This window comes from Glandiceps talaboti, chromosome 1 (assembly GCF_964340395.1).
Source record: "Glandiceps talaboti chromosome 1, keGlaTala1.1, whole genome shotgun sequence".
Classification (NCBI taxonomy): Eukaryota; Metazoa; Hemichordata; class Enteropneusta; family Spengelidae; genus Glandiceps; species Glandiceps talaboti.
This window is the reverse complement of record NC_135549.1, coordinates 16,005,615-16,026,828: the sequence shown is the minus strand read 5'-3', so window position 1 is coordinate 16,026,828 and position 21,214 is coordinate 16,005,615. Positions and strand designations below refer to the sequence as shown.

Below are 21,214 nucleotides of genomic sequence, written 5' to 3'. Positions count from 1 at the left end.
GCCACCCCACCCCATCATTAACCGAGAACCGTGTTCATGTTAACGGTTTTCATCTGGGATATTCATGTACAGTTGAGAGTGGGTGAGTTGATAAGAGTGATGCCTCTTAATATCTGTACTTCAGAGGATAAAATATACAGTGTCTTGAGTCATGTAGACACATTATGTGCCAACCTGTAAGCCTGGAGAGTTGTCTTGGTGCTACTATCTCAAGACACTCACTCGGTGTTCGGAACTTCAATCTTGAGAGTGTAACACCAAGACAAGTTTCTGGACTAGTGCCAGCTAGTTTTAAAAGTTCCCTAGCTAGTCACATCAAATATTATTTCATACCTTACAGCAACAAGTATCCATACCAGTGTAACAATCAGGTTAAAGGAGCACAAGCACTGTTTTATGTTTTTTGGATGCAATTGTTTTTTGCATATTAAAAGATATTTTCACGTAAGTTTATAAACTCAGCTTGTGCCACTTTAATGAATTACATTAAAATGAGGTTATTGGTGATGAATATTGAATACGCTCATTATGACTATTCCATCAAACATTTACTCTGACAATTGAGAACAGTAGACTTGGAATTTCCTCTGCAGTATATCAAACAATTAGATGCTATTCCCCAATATTTTTCTTCGTTCAGCCAAGGCAAATACGAGTGACCTAAGGGGGGGGGGGCTTTGTCACTACGAGTCGCAAGACGAGTAGCGACAACTTGAACCCTTAGGTCACGAGTATTTTCCAACTGAATGAAGACAAATACTGGAGAATGACATAATTATACCAGCACCAGTAATATTACATAAAAATCGGGGAAAGAAATGGCAATTTTGAATGTTTAACTCATATTTCGAACACAGCAGAACCAGTGACGTAGACACACGTTGTCATGACAGACGTGAGTTTTCGTGACATAGAACGACCACATAATATATTCCATATTTTTTGTTCAACTTGGCTCATGCATGGTATAATCAATTCTTATTTACCACTGATGAATAAAAATATAACATTTTTTTTACCGGCAAAACCAGGAAAACCGGAATGACCATCTCTTTTGGGTGTTCTGTAGTAATAGGCCATGGAGATAGGTCCTCCACCCATGGCGTTGAAAGCCTGTACGATGAACCCATATTTAGTATTAGGTAAGAGCTCTTCGATCACAGCACGGTTTTCTTTGCCATCAACACGTTTAATTCTCCATGACATGTAAGACTGGGTAAATTCTTCTGATTTGGTGTCAGTGTGGAAAATAATATGACCTGGTTGCAAAACGAGAACAGAAGTAATCGTAATACGTGTACAGTGCCATAGACAAGGAAAACATGTTTTCCTCAATCTGTGATATTGAATCATTGCCTTTTAGTAAATTCCACACGTTACTACCAAACCAGAAAGGCTATAGCGTTTCAATCAGGCACGATGTTTTTTTACATCTCACACAACGTCTCTTGCTACAAATAACACAAACAAAATACAGGCAGTGATAGTGGGCAAGCACACCAAATGTTACATTTTATCTCACTGTGAACACACATACTCAGTTGTGTGTTTGAATCTTCCGACAGTGATGTTGATTTAGCTTCACAGTTGGATAACATGTATCGTATGTGCTTGCGCGCTATTGATGTCTGTATTTTGTTTTTAAGTGATTTGTAACAAAAAGGAGTAAGACGTAAGGAACACCGTGTTGCCTAATTGAAACTTTATAGTCACTCTGGTTTGGTAGTATTTTTATGTTAATACAGTGCTCTGTGAGCTATATGCCTACCTGTAATCACGAGGAACAAGACAAGTGTATGTATTGGTTACTTGATATTCGTTTATTTGGAAGTTTCTTTCGAATGAAACTGTGTCACATTGTTTCCTTTACGTTCTTGAATACAATCTTCAATAGTTTATCTAATCTGTTAGTTACGCAGCTACAGTCAAAAAAATATCATTCATCCTTTCTCCTAAGTATCTACACTGAGCTCGTAAAGCGTTGTAGAAAAGGTGGCTTTGTTTAAATGGCCAAAGCATTAATTGCTGTCAAATGATAAGACGTCTACCTCGAAGGAATTGTGCAACATTTCTACAACCAATACGTTGGTTGTTAGAGGTAGCATCGAAGTAATGCGCCTTGCTGACAAATTTCCCTGAAAATCTAAAGTTATTCAATTCTCTCCAAACTTTGCCATACACAAGCTTGTTCCCAGTCCTTTCGGAATAATAAAAGAAATTTGGGAGTTCATCGTCTTGCTTTCAAGGAAATTGTCAATCGTTTAATCACCCCACAGAATTCGACGGCCATATTGGATTCTAAAGTAACTAATGCACGAGTCAATGTAATGCCCGAGGGACCCCACCTCGGGCGATACGGGACAAATGTGGGGGATTAGACCGTGTTTGCCATGAAACCATGCCCGAGGGCCCGGAGTGGGGCAATTGCCTCATATTGACCCCCCTAGTCATTTTCACGGACGTAAAAGAGTGGTTTTGAATGCCCCACCCATTGGGGTGGGGGAAATGTTGGGAGTTTTACTTGTTTTAGGTGGGGATTTTCCAGAATGTCTTGCCCCAGGGGGTGAGGCATTTGACAAATTTTATAAGACTAATTTCCAAATCCCCCACTATGCCCCGAGGTGAGGGGGGGGGGGTTTGACATTGACTCGTGCATAAATTTTCTTATCATTTTGACCTCTATTTCAAAACCTTGTGTGGTGACCCCAGATTGATTTATAGGTTTGTTTATTGATAATAGGATTAAAAAGAAACAGCAAAGTTTGAAGAGTTTAGGCGCGTTAAAATTTAACTCTGTACGTCGATGACATAGCGTGGCAAAACTGAACATCCATATCCCTACCTGTAAGTTCATTGTCAGGATCATCCTTTGTGGACCAGCGTATCAATCCATTGACGGTGTCAAGTCCACCATATTCCTCCACAGTTTCGATAACAGGGGTAGACGTTGGGGCTCCAATGGCTGCAGTGGTAACAAAGAGTATGGTCATGTACGATTATTAGAGACTTAGAATCATTTTGAATGGTCAAATGATAATTGTATGCCAGTGACATAACTAAAATACAAGTACACTTAACGTTAACGTTTCTGCACCTGGCAGTCATGTCAAAACAGGAGGGAGGGGAGGGGAGAGGGGAGAAGAGAAGAGAAGAGAAGAGAAGAGAAGAGTACAGCAGAGGAGAGGAGAGGGGAGATGAGAGGGAGGACATCTAGAGAAGATGGGAGATGAGAATGGTGTTGAAAAAAAGGAGCGGTATTGTATTACCTCCTAGTACGACTGTTGTCACAGCAACTGGAGTACTTGCAGGACTTCGGAGTGCACCTTGGAGGATGGTCACAACAAACTCATACCGTGTGAAAGGTGAAAGATTTTCAATGGAAGCCCATGCCTCATCTACCTCGCTTTCCTGAAAGCTGTAAAGTCAACATGTCACATGAAATCCGATATTAGACATAACCATATTATAGCATGTACGTCATTGCGCGTGTCTTTGTAACTGAAGTTGTAGACGGTTCCAATTGGTTGATCTTCTTATTTTCATCGCTATTATAGATATGTCTAAGTTTCTAAGTTTTGAAAAATTAAATGGCTTTCTTTTTCATGAATTAGTACAAGATCTGAAAGATTTGATATCTAATTTATTCAAATTGTTACTGATGATGGGAGTGGTTATATATATATATATATATATATATATATATATATATATATATATATATATATATATATATACACACACACACATATATATATATGTGTATATATATATATATATATATATATATATATATATATATATATATATATATATATATATATATATATATATATATATATATTAGTATATTTATATGAATTTTAATTCAATTCACCCGACACTTTTTTTCTGTTTAAGTGTGAAAACTCGCGTCATGACGTATGAACCCCTCAGACCGACATTCGTGTCAGGTAAACGAACCTTGTTTTCCATGGATCCAAAGCTCTGTAACTAATAGAATATCTCCTGGCACTTGGTGGCGTCCTACCAACGGGCACGTCTGGATCTCGCCACGTAAGCATAACTTGATTTAGTGTGTGCGCCCTCACTATTACATCGGCAGGTGCTTCCAGTCTTTGTCCTGAGAAAGGAAAGTTGGGGAGAGTCATTGTATGTTCAAGGTTCAAAGGCCAGTGTTTGTATGTTTTTATCTTGCGTGCATGTGAGAAATTTCATGTTTCACAGGTGGCCCTTCCTCCCAATCTCATCATGCTACTCTTGCATCAGATAGTTATATCATGCCTCGGTATTATACCTCCACGGCTATAGGTATGACATATGTGTGCAACCATTAGAATTAGAATTTCTATTGGCCCTATAACATTTAAAAAAACAAAAACATTATGTGTGATACATTGATGTCAAAGTGCAAGGGAAGTCACCGGGTACGGTGACTCATCCACAGTACTACGAAATATTATAGTGGTTCAATTCTTATCACATAAAGGTGGGAGCGAGACAAACATCCGCCGTGAGTTGGCCGACCTTTAGCAGAGTGTAGACGAACAATGTAAAAAAGGAGGTGGTGTGACAGCGTATTATTATATATATAGCACACGTACAACTTTTCTCTTTGCCACCATTTGTGATTTAAGTGTGGACGTTGTATCACGGAGCATTGTATAAAGCCTACTAAGGTCTACCTAACAATGTAACGCCTGTGTGCCTTTTGCTTCTATGTAATCTGATAAGTATGAGTTATGCAAATTAATGTGAGTACAATATCATTTACACAAGGTCGTTAGATTGATAGTTAGCAGGGTATCTTAGATACTTTTGAATTTTTTTTAGAAAATTGCTTTCGGTGATCTGTGTTCCATATAAATCTACTTTATATTTTAAGTAGTTACTATCGTCAGTAATCTCAACTCGTCTGGGTTTTCTTATTTAACAAGATTTCATTCTTATCTTTTGTGCATACTCGATATGTTGCCCCGATTACGAATCATATACAGCTTACAGGGGCACAAAACTTCGGACAATGACCTCGCCAACCGGCTAAGGTAAACTGTGGGGTGTATAACGTACAGTCACTTGTAAGCTAATATTCTCTTCAAGGATGGTCATAATACAAAATAATGGCGTTATTTGGTATTGACGAATATTTAAAAAATACCATCACCGGTGCACTTTTGATACTCGTAAATACCTAATAACGCTATTATTTTGTATTATAACACAGACAAGTAATTTGTGATTATGACGCAGGGTTATGACGATCCTTGAGTAGAATATCAGCTCGCAAGTGACTGTGGTATAAACATGGAATCGTCCTTCTCGTCCGTCCATGCTAAATACAACCCATAACACCAAAGTAAAGCACTTTCTGTGTGAACTACAATAGTTTATAGCATCCATATCAGGTGTAAAAATATATTTTTTCATTTGGCAATTGACCACATTAGAAATGCCTCGTGTTGGGCTTGTAAATACACCAATTAAAACAGTATACTTTTACACTTAATATGAATGCTATAAATGAGTGTAGCAAATAGAGAAAGTGTTTTACTTCAGTGTTACTTGTCGTATAACAAGCAGTATCTGTTTTGTACATGTAACACCACAGGGGCGTGTAATATTGCATAGATTGTTGTTTTCCAGGTAGTACTATAGATCGATACATTTGTAGCAGCAAGATTCGTATGATATTTTCCTAAGAAAACGGAAATCTAAGCAATAATACACGCCCCTGTGTGTAACACTGCCTACTATGTCACTTTTGTCAATGTTGTTAAAGTTGCCGCGGGAATTTGCAGGAAGATGCGAAAGAAGTTAAACACATAGGACCAAAACAGTATCGTCACTAAAATACTCTGCAGCCTCCCGTTCTTTCTTTCTAAATACGTGAGATAAGATCTCATTATTTGAAAGGCTTAGACGAATGTATAATTTACGTAATACATTATCGAATATTACACGAAAAAGACGATTGTGCTAAACCTAGGAATGTGCAAATAATATCTGCAACTTGGAACCAAAGCCGTCCTGTAGAATTTAACCATATATGTATTATAGGGTCTCCCCTAATAGTAATACATCCATGATTTATATAAACATAACCTACATACGAACGGTGGTGATGGATTCGACCATGGAGGGTCTATGATTCGACCTAGTGTGTTGCCTTCCAGGTATTCAAATCAACCACTAACACTAACACTAACACTAACACTAACACTAACAGCAAACAAAAGCTCAGAGCCCTGGCGGCTGTCTGGCATGAATATGTCGCTCACCAGAACATCTACCGTCAAACCAGAACATCGAATCAGATAAGCAAGTTATTGTCTCTGGGCCAATTATTTAATAGCGGCTTTTAGCTCAGACATTGGCGGTTGTCTGGGATATTAACTTGATACATAGAACGGCGATAGAGCGAGAGGTCAACTTATTTCTGAAGTTGACAAAAAAACTTCAGAATTTATTGAGGCCAACATTAATTTACAACATGCTAAAGGTGAAGTAGGAATGTTCTAAATGATAATCCTAAAGATATTGTAAATCGTAAAATGTCTGACAAGAACTGATAAAGGGATATCAGACTACATTGCGATCTAAGTTAGCTGACCTTGAGACTTTGATATACAAGATACAGTATCTTCGGTGTTGAAAAGAAGAAGTTAAGTGAAGACAAAATGTGACATGAAATGAAGATATCGATGAAATTCCAAAAACAAAATCACCGGCCGATAAGAGAAGGTTCTATGCGAAACAGCTAGCATATGTGTACAAGGTCCTTTTACGCTAAAATTCGCATTGTCTGTGTAGAAGGAGACAAAATCCGTACTTACCGAAAGCATGTGCTGTGAAGAAGGCACACAGTAGTATGCCTGTAAAGTGCTTCATCTTTCAGACAAGTGATCTGATCACAAACTATAAGAACTCATTGAAGTCAGGTAAAGTAGAGTAAATGTTCGAACTGTTCGGTGGACACCAGGCTATATGTATATGTTTACCGTCATGCTTAGTGACTTTTAATCTAGGGGTCAGTGTATTTTGCGACCAATGACAAAGATAAGATATCGCGATCAACAACTAAGCAAATAAACGTCAGAACAATGACCATACTTTATGAATGTTCGTAGGTGTTGTCTGCAAACATTTCCTGCAGCCGTGTGCGACTTCCTTCCTTTCTTTGTTTTTTTCTTGTAAAGTGCAGTGTATGCGTACTGACACAGTCCGATACACAATGGGGGTACACTAGAAGGCTCCGTGGATGCAAGATATCAGTACAGGGTACGGTATTGGAGTCAACCAAAAACTGTAACCTGCTGCAGGCCTGCAGTCTGATTGTTTGTATTTGGCTTATGTGGACAAGCAGTGATATACTAACCCCCTCCCCCCTCCCTACCCGAGACCAAGGTCATATGGAGACAACATTCCAGAGCAACATTCAGAGAAATATTGAAGATGGGACATAAACAAGTGACAAAATACTATATATTGGAAAGACGTCACTCACATTGCTTATAATATAAACTTCAACAAGTATTATCCAAACGATATGTAGCTAGCAGTGCAGCCTGACTATATCATCGCCCGGAGCAGTTATCCATCTATTTGTTTGACATGTTTGTCATGTTTACGGCGATCTAACCATGACCTACGTACGACAATGGGTGAACAGGTCACAGTACAGCTAACAATACAGTTTTATATTTTATACTACACCTAAGGAGATTACGTCAACATTGCACTGAGAGGCTCAAAACTTCATCCGCATCAGATTTTTTGGCACAGTAAATTAAAAATGTAGACAACGTTACTTGTGAAATTTGAATGGTGTTCAGCAGATGAATTTAATTTTCGTTGGTAATATGCAAATTATTATCATTTACACCTGCTAAATTGGCCACACACCTATCGTTTTTAGACCAATAATCTTCAAGGGGGTATTACTCACGTAGCAAGTGTATATGTAGAGTTTTGACCCCTCTTTGAATGCATGCACGACCTTTTCAACGACATAGTTTCCTTGTTGCTTATTTTCATTTTTTCCGAGATTATTGACCCCTGTTGTCTGATAGAATGTAGACATTTGCGCCTTATTGGTTGGCTGAAAGGTAGAATTTGGACCCCTAGCTTTTGAATTTTTGTAGCGTTTGTGCATAGACCCTCCACCCATGGGTCTATGGTTTGTGCTACAAATTTGAATCTGTCAGGATACACAGGTGCCCCATTACCCAGCTAAGTACCCCCACCCCCGGGGTAGACAACTGTTGTTAGTTCCTTCTTGGAGGAATTATACTGTCGGTATAATTCCTCCAAGGTTCCTTATAGTCATCTATAGTCCATCTTGACCTTGTTCGGGTTATGACGTCATTGGTATGACGACAGTATGAGTGTGTGAACGGAATCAATTTTCAGGTGTACCACAGACCCTACACTTTCGTGTTCGGTCTATGAGTACACCTTGTTTGGGTTATGACGTCATCGGTGTGATTAGTATGACAGGTGTGAATCGAACTAATCTGATTAGTGCACCTTGTTTGGGAAATGATTCACCAGGGCCCCAGGGCAGGTAGGAAGTTTTCCTACCTCCATGTAAGTCCTCCCTACCTCCATGTGTGAACAATGTAACAGTTCAAGTTTGTTTTTAGGTACGATGTCTCGCACATAACAAACCAAAGACATAACGTTGCATGTATGACACCTGTGGACAAATTTAGTTGGTGAAATTGAAACCCTAACTTACGCGCGCACGATGTGTTTCCCCAACTTCTATAAAATCTTACGTGACAAATTACCAAGGTGCTAGCGCCACCTGGCACTCACTGTGTCGATTCGGGGAAGGTGGAAATGGGCACGCGTGATATCTACCCTGGACCCCACGCTTTCCTGTTCTACAATTTATAGGAGGAGGAAATCAAATTTCATATGTGATATACTAATTGGCATTTGTACAGAATAAACCTTACCCTTTGATGCTTCGGACTCTCTTGTGTGTATTACTAGTATTTTGGAAATGATAATGGAATGCAATCCGAGGACAGGGCTTGGATTGTCGGTCACGTGATCTTCAGGGGTATAAGCTCGAACCCGTGTCAGAGATTGATTGTGAAAAAGTCATGGGTTCGTGATATTTCCTTTAGGAACGAGCAAGTTAAAACTACCATTATACTCGTAACACATTATTTCTCACAATAAATTGTCCATCATTTAAAAATGGTAGGCGTCATTATGGTGGTAGGTAGCGCTGAATGAGCTCTGGAAATGTGAGTTTACCCTGGAGGCGTGAATGGAGACGGGTCGGAGTTGTCGAAGCACACATTTCCAGAGCTAGGCGGTAGGTCTACCGATGTGTCACACATGGTATATTGGAGGAGATTGGTGCACACAATGAGAAGGGATTATCACAAGTTATAGGATACAATTTACACACTGTGTGGGAAGGGTACGGTATGACACCTGTCATATTGGAGGGATTGCCACACGCAGTATGACAGGGGTACGACATGCAGTATGGGAGTGGTTTGCATTGACACATCTGAAATGGGAAGGAGATTGATACTCGATACTTAGCATGGACGTGGGTACGCAACGTATAATCCCGATGCTAAAGTGTGACCCATTGAAGGCTTCCCAACCTCGAATTTTAGATTAGTAGAAATGTGTTAATTGGCCTCATCATTTATATCAACAGAAATAAGGAACTGTCGGGTATTTGCATAATCACCGAATGTGAACAATACAACACTATGTTTTGATAAAAAGGACCAAAAATAATTACGTAATCGGCCTGAAAAAAATACGACTTGTTGGCAAAATGAATACAGACAATACCGAATATGGTAGCATGTTCGGAAGTATATAATACTTCATGCAGAACTATTAAAGAAGTGGCTATGTTTTTTTGTGGTGTTTTTTTAATTCTTTTTTTTTTGTAAAAGTATTCATGGTCTTGGCTCGAGTTGTTTTAAAAGTAAAAATTAGATGTAAAAAAACACACAAAAAAACAAACACGTACTTTCGAAGCATACTGTAACAGTGGAAAATACAACTGGAAACAATTATCCGTTGCTCTCAGAAAAGTTTTCACTCAATTTGTTATTTTTAGCATGCAGGACCCGTTCTCTCTTATTTGAAACATTCGCGAGTCACAACCAACTATGGTGATTTTGTGATTTGTAGCATATCATGAGGCTAGAATCTTTCCTATATAACTTTACCAAAATGTGAAGTATATGTGAGTTATGCTTTTACTTTCATTTTATTTTTCGTTCCTAAAACAAACTGTAAAATGAACGGGCAACTTGCTGGTTCCCAAATCTCCTCTTTACATTGAAATACGGCAATTACTCAGTTATTTTCGGATTATCCCATTACTCTAGATAAATCACACTCCTGCGCACTGAATAGTTTTTTGTTATACTAACAACAAACCTTTATGTGGCCAGGAATCGAACATTTGTGACACTCACTTTTTCAGTTAGAAAAAACTTCCCTTTTCGAAAAAAATGTTATGGAGATTAGTCCCCAGCATCATTGTCACAAACCTGCGAAGAGGAGCCGAGGCATTGATCGGCACAATATTGTACAGTCAGACACAGTCTCTCGGAGAGACTATACATTCCTTGCTGTTCACAAATGTAGACATTTCTACTAGGCTACATCCATTTCGTAGGGTCTATGAGCCACTATAGTGGTCTGAGGATCCATGTAGTCCTACTTGCATACGGAGTAAGTTGTCCCTTCCTTCTCCGTCCTACAATTTCAAAGAGACAGTTGTGAAACCTGGGCTTACCAGAAATGCTGGTAACTAAAGAATTAACGCACCTGTGTTCAAATTAGCAATAAATCGACTGATTAGTAATTTTACCTCGCCTTGGCTACAAAAGTCCCGGTCGGAGGACCAGAAATCCCGAAATAAAAGTTCAATCGTAATTTTTTCGTAAAGAGGAGCATTATGTACGATGCCAAAGTGGATGTCCCGATCAAATGTAGCGGAACTTGTGAAATTAGTCGGAAGTGGAAAAGTTCCGATTTCGACACTTTTTGTGATCATACCAGCGACTACTATTGTTAAAGAGATGAAAAAATGTGTCCGTCGACTGATCGATTGCTAATATTTGATAGCTTTGTATGTAATTCTTTTGTAATTGGTGCAGAAGCATTTTGCTTTCGCACTTGCTTTAGGTCGGTTACATTGCTTTTTGTAGGACGGTGTTGAGCGAAACTCGTGTACCGTCTGCAAGCAGGACTGTGATCCATGGTACATCGGATTAAAAGGTGTCAACTAGTTCTAGCAAGATGCTTAGTTTAGACAAACAAGTTTTATTTACACATAGCAACAAATCGTAGGCTGGTGGCGATATTCAACATATGGGTACAGGTCTAAGAAGGTGCTGTTAGCATCGGCAGAATTGTAATGGTGACACAGATGGTAAGGGAGGGGATTAGGAAAAACATGGGGGAATTTACACATACATGGTAAATAGAATGAGAGAAATCAGATTGATATTGTGCTTGGCAACACATATTTACTACTTCATAAAATCTCGAGTTCCAAATACATTGCAGTGACAAAATTAGACAATGTTTCTTTTATGATAACGGTTTCAGGTATTCTTTAGAACAACCACGGTACTTCCTCATTTACTATAACAAGGAAATACACAACACGTTGAAGTTGTCCGACTAAAACATTGTCCAAATAATAATACATCTTCCTAATCAATTTGTGTAATCATGTTTTGTCTTTTAGTATATTTAGTATGCGGATAATCAATTCTACCGAGGGTCACCAAAAATGCTCAAATTTATTCTTCGGGGTCAGGAATACGTCCAATGGTACAACAGGCAAGACGGGCTCCAGCATTCCCAGTGGCGAGACTACCTTCGTCCCCACCACGTCCTAAATCATCAACTCCGGCATGAATCTGAAACAGAGAAGGATTTACGGAACATTTACACTGAAGCACTATTCCCGTGGCCTTACAGAAGCACTGTAAAACATTCAAAAAGCTTGATGTTAGACTGGCAAAGACATGCACAGTTTTTTCAAGTGATCTTTTACGTGAGCTTTTGAAATATTGCAAACATTGTGTGATGGTGGACTCTTGCACGATGGCTGTAAAAGTTATTGTTTACGAAAAACAGAATGGAACTGCTGGTGTTTATTCACAAGTAACATATCGATCGAAGCCAAAGGTGAGCGCTCAGAAAGACGACCTAATTTTTGCCAACACAATGTTTCAAAAAATCACAATCACGTGAGATTTCGCAGTCACCCATGATTTCGATAAAAAAATATGGAAATTTTTAATCTTAGATGCAGAGATAACCAGAAAACAAAGAAGATCCGGATTTATGTGTGTACTTCAACAACTTTACACAATTCTGCCACTACTATACAACATTCAGTTATAGCAGTGCAATATATTCATATATTCACACAATAGAAGGAATTACATAACCGTAATTTCTTTTTAAAACGACTCGATGTGGCGCAAAAAATAGATCAAGTAGGCCCGAATTTCATCTCCAAGTGAAAGTAGTGTTGTAGTATCGGTACGGTACTATAGTACTATGTTATATAGGCGAATTACAGCTATCGGTATGATAGAGTGAAAGCATGGAAGTTTTACAAGTTATTATATATCTCTTACGACAAATGAACGTCCGATAATGGTGTCAGTTCCAACCAGGGAAGCCACAGAGTCCGTGATGCTGACGAATGCCTTCCCATCATTGTCACTCTGAATGTTACCGAGATCACCGACATGGCTGAAAGACAGAACAAAGGGGAGAGGTGAATAAATTAGACACTGAGAAAGAAAGAGTCTGAGAGAAAGACATAGCAATCAGTCAGTCAGTCAGGCAGTAAGTCAGGCAGGCAGGCAGGCAGACAGACAGACAGACAGACAGACAGACAGACAGACAGACAGACAGACAGACAGACAGACAGACAGACAGACAAAAGAGGTAGAATTCGAAAGATAACGCTGGAGACACGACACAGAGTGTGATATGAGATAAGGGAAAGAGACAGCGAAATAGAGTCAGAATCAAACACGAACAAAAGTAGCCAAACAATGTAAGAGGATATAATAAAGGACAGGACACTATAAGTGACAAACATACAAACCGTCTAGTCATAACAGTTTTGTACCTTTCGTAAATATTTCAAAATGTCAGATTTTTGAATATCATCTATCATAAACAGTATAATGTATTTACCAATCGACATTATGATAAGGAAGTCTGTTTCCATATTTTGAGATATTTATGATTGCGACTTTCATATTCAGCTTTCATGACGTTTAATTACTTAGCTCATCCCTGTATTAAAATCCATATTACATGTAGCTTGAGTACATACAATTTGATGGTGATATATACTTACCGTTCTTCGTCTTCTGGAGCACCATGAAGTTTGTTGTACGGATTGTAATGGCCCCCAGTTGCAGTACAACCTCTTCTGTTGTCGATGTAGCCGTATGTATGAATGTGGAATCCGTGCATAGAGTTAGGTTCAAAACCATGCAAGTTCAAGGAAATATCAACATCGCCTCCTAATGACTGTAAGTTCAAAAACAAGACAAAATGTATGTGACTATTAAAATTGGTGGCAACGCCAAATTTGTTATTCCTAGTCAGGGTGTACGGGTATATGAGAAATAGAAAAAAAATATGGTCATCCTAGTCTGTTACTTCTTGTACTCTTACCTTAACTTGCAAAGACCACTATGTCAGAGCCTTTATGTCATTGTACGCTCAATTGCTGTTAATTGCTCACAGTGCACTTTTGCAATAATGACGTGATGGCAGGGGAGGAGGAAACAACGTTTGGAGTATATTCTTACGAATCTCTTCCGTTAAACCTTCGTAAAGTTGACCTTTCCAATTATAACACAGTGTAGAATGCATTTAATAAACACTTCCATACCGATTGTTTCACAACGATCTTTCCCTGGATAGGTCTATAACTTCTGAGTCTCGGAGAGACTGCGGGATTGGGGAACATATAACAACCTGCATAGATGTGTTCTGTCAAACAAACAAAAAACAGTCAAGATATGAAATTCATGTACGATAAGTTATGATAAAGCAGGGATCCATAAATTTAGATTCCCAAGTCACGCCAGTCACTCATAATTAAACTATGGAATAATTTGTGTACAGGTAAAAGATATTCCGGGATATAATAACCGAAGCTGTCAAACTTCTGAGCTGAGAGTCATACAAATCTGCAAGTTTCAGTTCATCTTATGTTACAGTATTGAAACTGGAAGTCTATAGAATGGATAGACTTGACTTACGTTACATGATACACTTTGTAAATTTTGAAGGCCGTGGTTGCATTGAAAATAAATATAACATTTTTTTTTGTTTTTTTCCTAATTATATACCTCGCCAGACAGTGAAATTTCCATATAATCCTTCGACTCTTCTGACTTTAAGGCAAATTGTATGTCGACCAAAAACCCTCAACACCTAAGGCAACTTGCAGTGCATACATATATGACATTTAAACTGTAAACGTTTCCATTTCACAATATATGCTTTGAATTAGTCTTTATTCGATTCCTTCCATGTACGAATGTGGTCTTTTTATGTTTTATTTTTGGATTATGGATCAATTGAAACACAGTGTTCAGTATGTCTACATTTCCAAAGCAAAAAAAATGGCAAATCTATAACTGTCGAGCTTAGATGACGTCATTGTAGTTGTATAAACTGACATGAACACCTTACCTTCGGGAAGACACTCGGGAACATCACCGGTCCAACTTCCTTCCTCGTTACAACTGATAACAGATTCACCCCTCAGGACATATCCGTCATCACATGTAAACCGACATGTATCGCCGACCCTATTAGGACATATCCTCGGTGATGAAAACTCAGGAGGGGTGATATGTGGGCAGTAACCAATCTCAGGTTGTCGAATTAACTCTGGAATCAGCGGAATATAAGAGTACATTGTTACGAGTTAGGGTAGCCGTTTCTTTAGTGTGAGACTGAATAATAAAGTTGTTTACTGAGAGTAAGCCGATTATCTGACTATTGTGGGCGATAAAAATTTAAATTCAACAATATATAGAGTGTTCTGATCGCTGGTGTCGAAATTTTGATGACTTTAGGGACCGGACAGAATTTACGGCGGGGGGGGGGGGGGGGCTGGGGAGAAATTATCTCTGACTTGGTTTTTTTTCCTGGCCCCCCCATCCACTGTGACCAAAATTTCACAGCCCCCCCTTTCAAAAGTATAAAAATTTCATGCCCCCCCCCCAAAAAAAAAAAGAAAAAAAAAGAAAAAGAAAAAAAGTGCACAATATTCTGCCCCCTAAAATAACTAAAAAGAGTACAAATTTTTTCGTTACTGTAGCACAACTGTAATATTTCTTTTAGTACTACTATTATGTTACTATTTCAGCCCAAACAACTTAGTAGTTGTAGAGGAAGTTTTTTAGAAAACAAAACAAAATAAAACATTTTGACCATACATGTAATCATGCACATGTGGTATAATCTTGTTTATTTCTCAACTAGACACCATAAGTAGTCATCACTTAATACCAAGGCATTTGATGTGGTGGTTTTAACTGTCATTCACTTATACATACACAGAAACACAGACACAGAGTAAACACACATTCACATGCGTGATTTGTGAAAAACTGTAGTGGGGACATTTGTGGGGAGTATCTAAGGACATCACCTACATAGTGTATTCAAATATCTATTTATACTCATAACACAATAACTATCTAATGTCAGACATTTGTGATGTCATGAAGTGCTAGCAAACTAAGGATTTTATGCACACTGAGGTCTGACAAGAAAAGTAAGAAGAAGGAAAGAGAAAAGAACAATTAGTCAAGCAAAAAGACTGTTGTTAACTGTTTTAGTGAGCAACTTGTGGATAAGGTTGTAGGAAAATACGGCCAGAAGGCAACTACCAAAGTTAGTGCAAAGTCACTGATGAAAAAACACTTAACACCACACAGACATCTAAATGCTTTACAATATTTAGTACAGATAGATGCATTTGATGATGCTGAGGAGGGAAATAGTTTAATTTCACTGGTTTTAGATAGAAAGAAAGACAAGTCTTACCTCATATCTTCAGACTCTAGTGAGTCTGAGAGTGAAACTCAAGAACAGTGTCAAGGAAAGAAATAAAACACCTATCTAAATTAATCTGGCCAGACGTTTCTGTATTTACATTTTTCACCAAAAGGTCACTTTTTAATCACATAAATTACAGGTCCTATGCTAGTATATTACCATATATATATATATATATATATATATATATATATATATATATATATATATATATATATATATATATATATATATATATATATATATATATATATATATATATATATATATATATATATATATAGCATAGGACCTGTAATTTATGTGATATATATATATATATATATATATATATATATATATATATATATATATATATATGTATCCTTGATGGTAATTACACACTGAAACTCTTTCCACAGTGCTAAAATGTATGTATGTATGTATGTATGTATGTATACATGTGTGTGTGTGTGTGTGTGTGTGTGTGTGTGTGTGTGTGTGTGTGTGAACAACTTGGAGTATATAAGTCTTAGAGTAATTCAGGGTGTATCAAATTAATCTTGAGTAGTGTTTTTATTCTTCACTTAATAGGTACATACAAACGTACACACTTCCATTTTAATACATAAATGAAAGTGTAGACATTAAATATTAAAGGCGATATCAAGTGCTATCTCATGCAATGCTAAATTTTCTAACATATTAATTTTTTTCAATGACAAAATATTTCGCGCCCCCCTATCAAACCATGAGAATTTTCATGCCCTCCCCTTCAAGCCTCCCATTTTTTTCATGCCCCCCCCCCAATTTCTCCCCCCCCCCCCGCCGTAAATTCTGTCCAGTCCCTTACTAAATAGTGGCAGAGAAAGACACTGACGTTATGCATTAACAGATTCTGTTATTATTCATATACATATTGGGTCATAGTTGGTCATCAGAGAATAGTTTGTCCTTTTCTGTACAAATATTACTAATATTATGTTGCTAAGAGCCAAACTTAGCGATTACGTCGTGCCGTTCAGCCCCCACCGGCCTCCTAGGGGTTGGCCGATATGTGAGGGCGCTCCATCACGGCGTACCTTACAGACTACTTAGAAGGTTGATTCTTTTTATTCGAAACATGATAACTTTTCGTTGCGTATATTTACCAAATATGATAAATGGTGTACAGACATGACCACATCCGTTGGAACAACACTTTAAGTAATCTTCACAGTCACTATCACTGCCACAATCTTCCACACAGATTCCCCCAGAACCGGATTCTACAACTGGACATTCACCTGGTTTCTCTGGAACACAGTAACATGCACAGTGACATGCAGTGAGATTGACCCCCCCCCCCCATGTCAATTTGCCAATTAATTTAGTGGTACAATTCGTACAAGCTAATAGATGGAGTTTACATATTTGACATCATTTGGTGTAACATTTTACCATTGACTTTAACTTAATCATAATACTCGATAACATTAGACCGAGGGATGTTGGGACTAATGTGTTTTGAACTTGGATACAAACTGATATTTTGCGGAATGCGGGCCATCATTGCATTATACTAAAGTAAGTTGTGCACCATAAGCTTATATTGGAGACCAAACGAAGCGAATAACACTTGAATAACAAATCCCCTCTGTAGAATGCAAAATAAAGAACTTCTAGACCTCTGAACCTAACGTAAATATACCAACAAAATCGCAATGGTTTCGTCTACGTTTGCGAGTTGTTACCTGTCTTTGCTTGGATAGGTGTACAGACATGACCACATCCGTTGGAACAACACTTTAAGTCATCTTCACAGTCACTATCACTGCCACAACCTTCCACACAGATTCCCCCAGAACCGGATTCTACAACTGGACATTCACCTGGTTTCTCTGGAACACATTAACATGCACAGTGACATGCAGTGAGATCGATTTCCCCCAAAAAATGTCACTTTGCCAATTAATTTAGTGGTACAATTCGTACATGCTAATAGATGGAGTTTACATATTTGACACCATTTGGTGTAACATTTTACCATTGACTTAATCATAATACTCGATAACATTAGACCGATGGATGTTGGGACTAACATGTTTTGAACTTGGATACAAACTGATATTTTACGGAATGCGGGCCATCATTGCTTTATACTAAGTTAAGTTGTGCATCATATATTCTATGTGGAGACCAAACGAAGCGAAGAACACTTGAATAACAAATCGCTTCTGTAGTATGCAAAAAAAGAGAACTTCTAGACTTCTAAACCTAACGTAAATATACCAACAAAATTGCAATGGTTTCGTCTAAGTTTGCGAGTTGTTACCTGTCTTTGCTTGGATAGGTGTACAGACATGACCACATCCGTTGGAACAACACTTTAAGCCATCTTCACAGTCACTATCACTGCCACAACCTTCCACACAGATTCCCCCAAAACCGGATTCTACAACTGGACATTCACCTGGTTTCTCTGGAACACATTAACATGCACAGTGACATGCAGTGAGATCAACCCCCCCCCCCCAAAAAAAAGAGTAACTTTGTCATTTGATTTGATTTATTTGTATAATTCATACAAGCTAACAGATGGAGTTTGCATATTTGACATCCTTTGGTAACATTTTACCTGGATCCAGGCTGATATTTTACGGAATGTGGGTCATCATTGCATTATACTAAGTTAAGTTGTGCACCATATATTCTATCTCTATTTGAAGACCAAACGAAGCGAATAACAAATCGCTTCCGTAGAATGCAAAAAAAAAGAACGTCTAGACTTCTAAACCAAACGTAGATATACCAACAAAATAGCAATGGTTTCGTCTACGTTTGCGAGTTGTTACCTGTCTTTGCTTGGATAGGTGTACAGACATGACCACATCCGTTGGAACAACACTTTAAGTCATCTTCACAGTCACTATCACTGCCACAACCTTCCACACAGATTCCCCCAAAACCGGATTCTACAACTGGACACTCGCCAGGTTTCTCTGTGAAGTAAGGAATATTACATAAAATCAATTAATGGGTGTAATTTTTCGAATCCATTTCTGGGTTCACCATGACGCAATTTGTTAAAACAACAAACTTGGTTTATATGTTCATATTTGATATGATTGTGAATAATGTACTTCGTTCCTTTATTGGTGTTTCTTGTTTCTTCGTCTGAATTCTTTGCATCACCATATTTACATTTATTACTTGATAGATTTCAGAAATGTACAGGAGCATTTTAGGACATTTCATTAGTGCTGGATGTCAAAGGTTCCATTTGTAATCGTGATTATGTAAACCATTGGTAAAACTGATCATTACTAGATATTGGGTATTATATTATAGCATTACCAATTCCAGTGAATTTTGTGACGTCATCGCTGTACATTATTACTGATAATGTACTCCGTTATTGGGCATCGCGGCCCCGGAACGAGCATAACAATACAAGCTTATTTGTTCTGTTTCTTCATAGGACTAGGTATTTTTTCGAAATGTATGTTGTTACTTATGATTGTCATTTCTACTGTTTAAAAATACAACGCATTCATGAAACAAATTTGTGTTCACAGCAGTTCATTGAAGTGTATATGTGTGTGTACGTGTACGTACGTGTGTCGCTATGATTAGTATTCAGCTTCCGGTCCGAACATGGCAGACGATGTTCAGCGCTGTGTATATTATACATTGTTTTTGCGTTTCTCGGTCTACAAATTCACTGGAATTGGCAAACTATAAAATAATAACAATAATGTACGCCCTCCCAGTCCATAATGGACTCAAACAAACTTTGCACTCCATAATGGGCTCGGCTGTCGCCTCGCCCATTATGTCGTTCAAAGTTTGCTTTCGTCCATTATGGGCTGGGAGGGCGTACATTATTGTTTAAATATTACTCTTCGTCGTGACATTTCGACAACGTTGACTCAGACAGTCCAGCATAGAAAGGGAGAAGAAGAAAGGAGAGGAAAAGGGAGAAAAGGTGAAGACAAGGAAAGAGGGAAAGTGGTGATACGTACAGGTAGGGAACCGACATTAAAGAAGGAGATACGACAAGAAGGGAAGAATGGAAGTTGTGGTGAAAAAGGGAGCATGTAGTAAGAGCCTCGGGAAGGAAGGGGGGGGGGGTCGAAGTTGAGGGAGAGGAAAGACATGAGAAGTGACGGTAAGCGAAGGGTTCGTAAGCTGTTGGATAAAAATTCAGGAAAGGAAACCCCTGAAAGAATGGGAAAACGATAACGTCCACATTTATGCATGCATGGGATGATGTTCACCAACGGTTTTGTTAAATTAACTTTACCAGCAGGCTCTTCGATTTCAGGCATGACTGGGTCCATACAGTAACGTCCACAACCATTATAACAACACATCATTGATCCAGGGCAATCAGACTGTTGGCGACACTCCTCTTTACAACCACGTATATTATCCATTGCTGGACAAAACCCGTACTTTGGAACTTGTTTCTTGGGTTTGGGATCAGGGACTTGGGAATACAAAAGTTAGTAAAATAAATGTTGCTCAGTATTAAATCACACGGTCGTGTGCACACCTGTTTTGCCACAGAGAGCCCAGGAACCGTGTTACAAACAACAAAACAGTATAAGCATACACAAACAAACAAAATATGTATGAGTAAATGAAAATACCACAAACACATGAATACTTATTTCTGTACATGCATATCTATTACATGTATATACGAGACTGTATACCATTAAAAAAAAACTATGTTTCTATATACTCCATCATAAAAATCAACAGACTATAAGGATATACATGCACATAGATAGTTATTTGTGTCTTTATGGTATTTTCATTTACTCATGCATATTTTGTTTATATGTGTACATTTATTTTTATCACTTATTTATTCATTTATTCACGTTTCTTTGTTTGTTTGTTTGTTTGTTTGTTTGTTTGTAACACGATTCCTGGACTCCCTGTGGCCGCACAGTAATATTTCAGTATATATCAATTATATAGCTAATGAAATGCATTATCACCCTAACTGAGGTTTCGTTCTAGCCTTATATATAATGACAACAGACGGTGAGATGTGGTAGCAATGGGGTGTGTGTAGTGCTAAAATATTATCACACTTAGAAAGTTCTCTCCTCACATAAGTGGCGTGTGT

At 38.1% G+C, this 21,214-nt stretch overlaps 1 protein-coding gene across 3 annotated transcripts in view; it reads right to left on the bottom strand.

The window, feature by feature from the left end:
• LOC144452853 (uncharacterized) overlaps positions 1 to 6,946 on the bottom strand; it is a 41,436-nt gene extending 34,490 nt beyond the window's left edge. For all 3 annotated transcript variants that reach the window (XM_078144077.1, XM_078144157.1, XM_078144240.1), the window contains exons 1-5: positions 6,831 to 6,946; positions 3,961 to 4,120; positions 3,267 to 3,415; positions 2,843 to 2,962; positions 1,020 to 1,259 (exon numbers count right to left, since the gene is read on the bottom strand). In XM_078144077.1, the coding sequence (XP_078000203.1) occupies positions 1,020 to 1,259; positions 2,843 to 2,962; positions 3,267 to 3,415; positions 3,961 to 4,120; positions 6,831 to 6,885 (724 nt within the window). In that variant the 5' untranslated portion in view covers positions 6,886 to 6,946. The remainder of the gene's footprint in view (positions 1 to 1,019; positions 1,260 to 2,842; positions 2,963 to 3,266; positions 3,416 to 3,960; positions 4,121 to 6,830) is intronic.
• Positions 6,947 to 21,214: the final 14,268 nt, after the last annotated feature.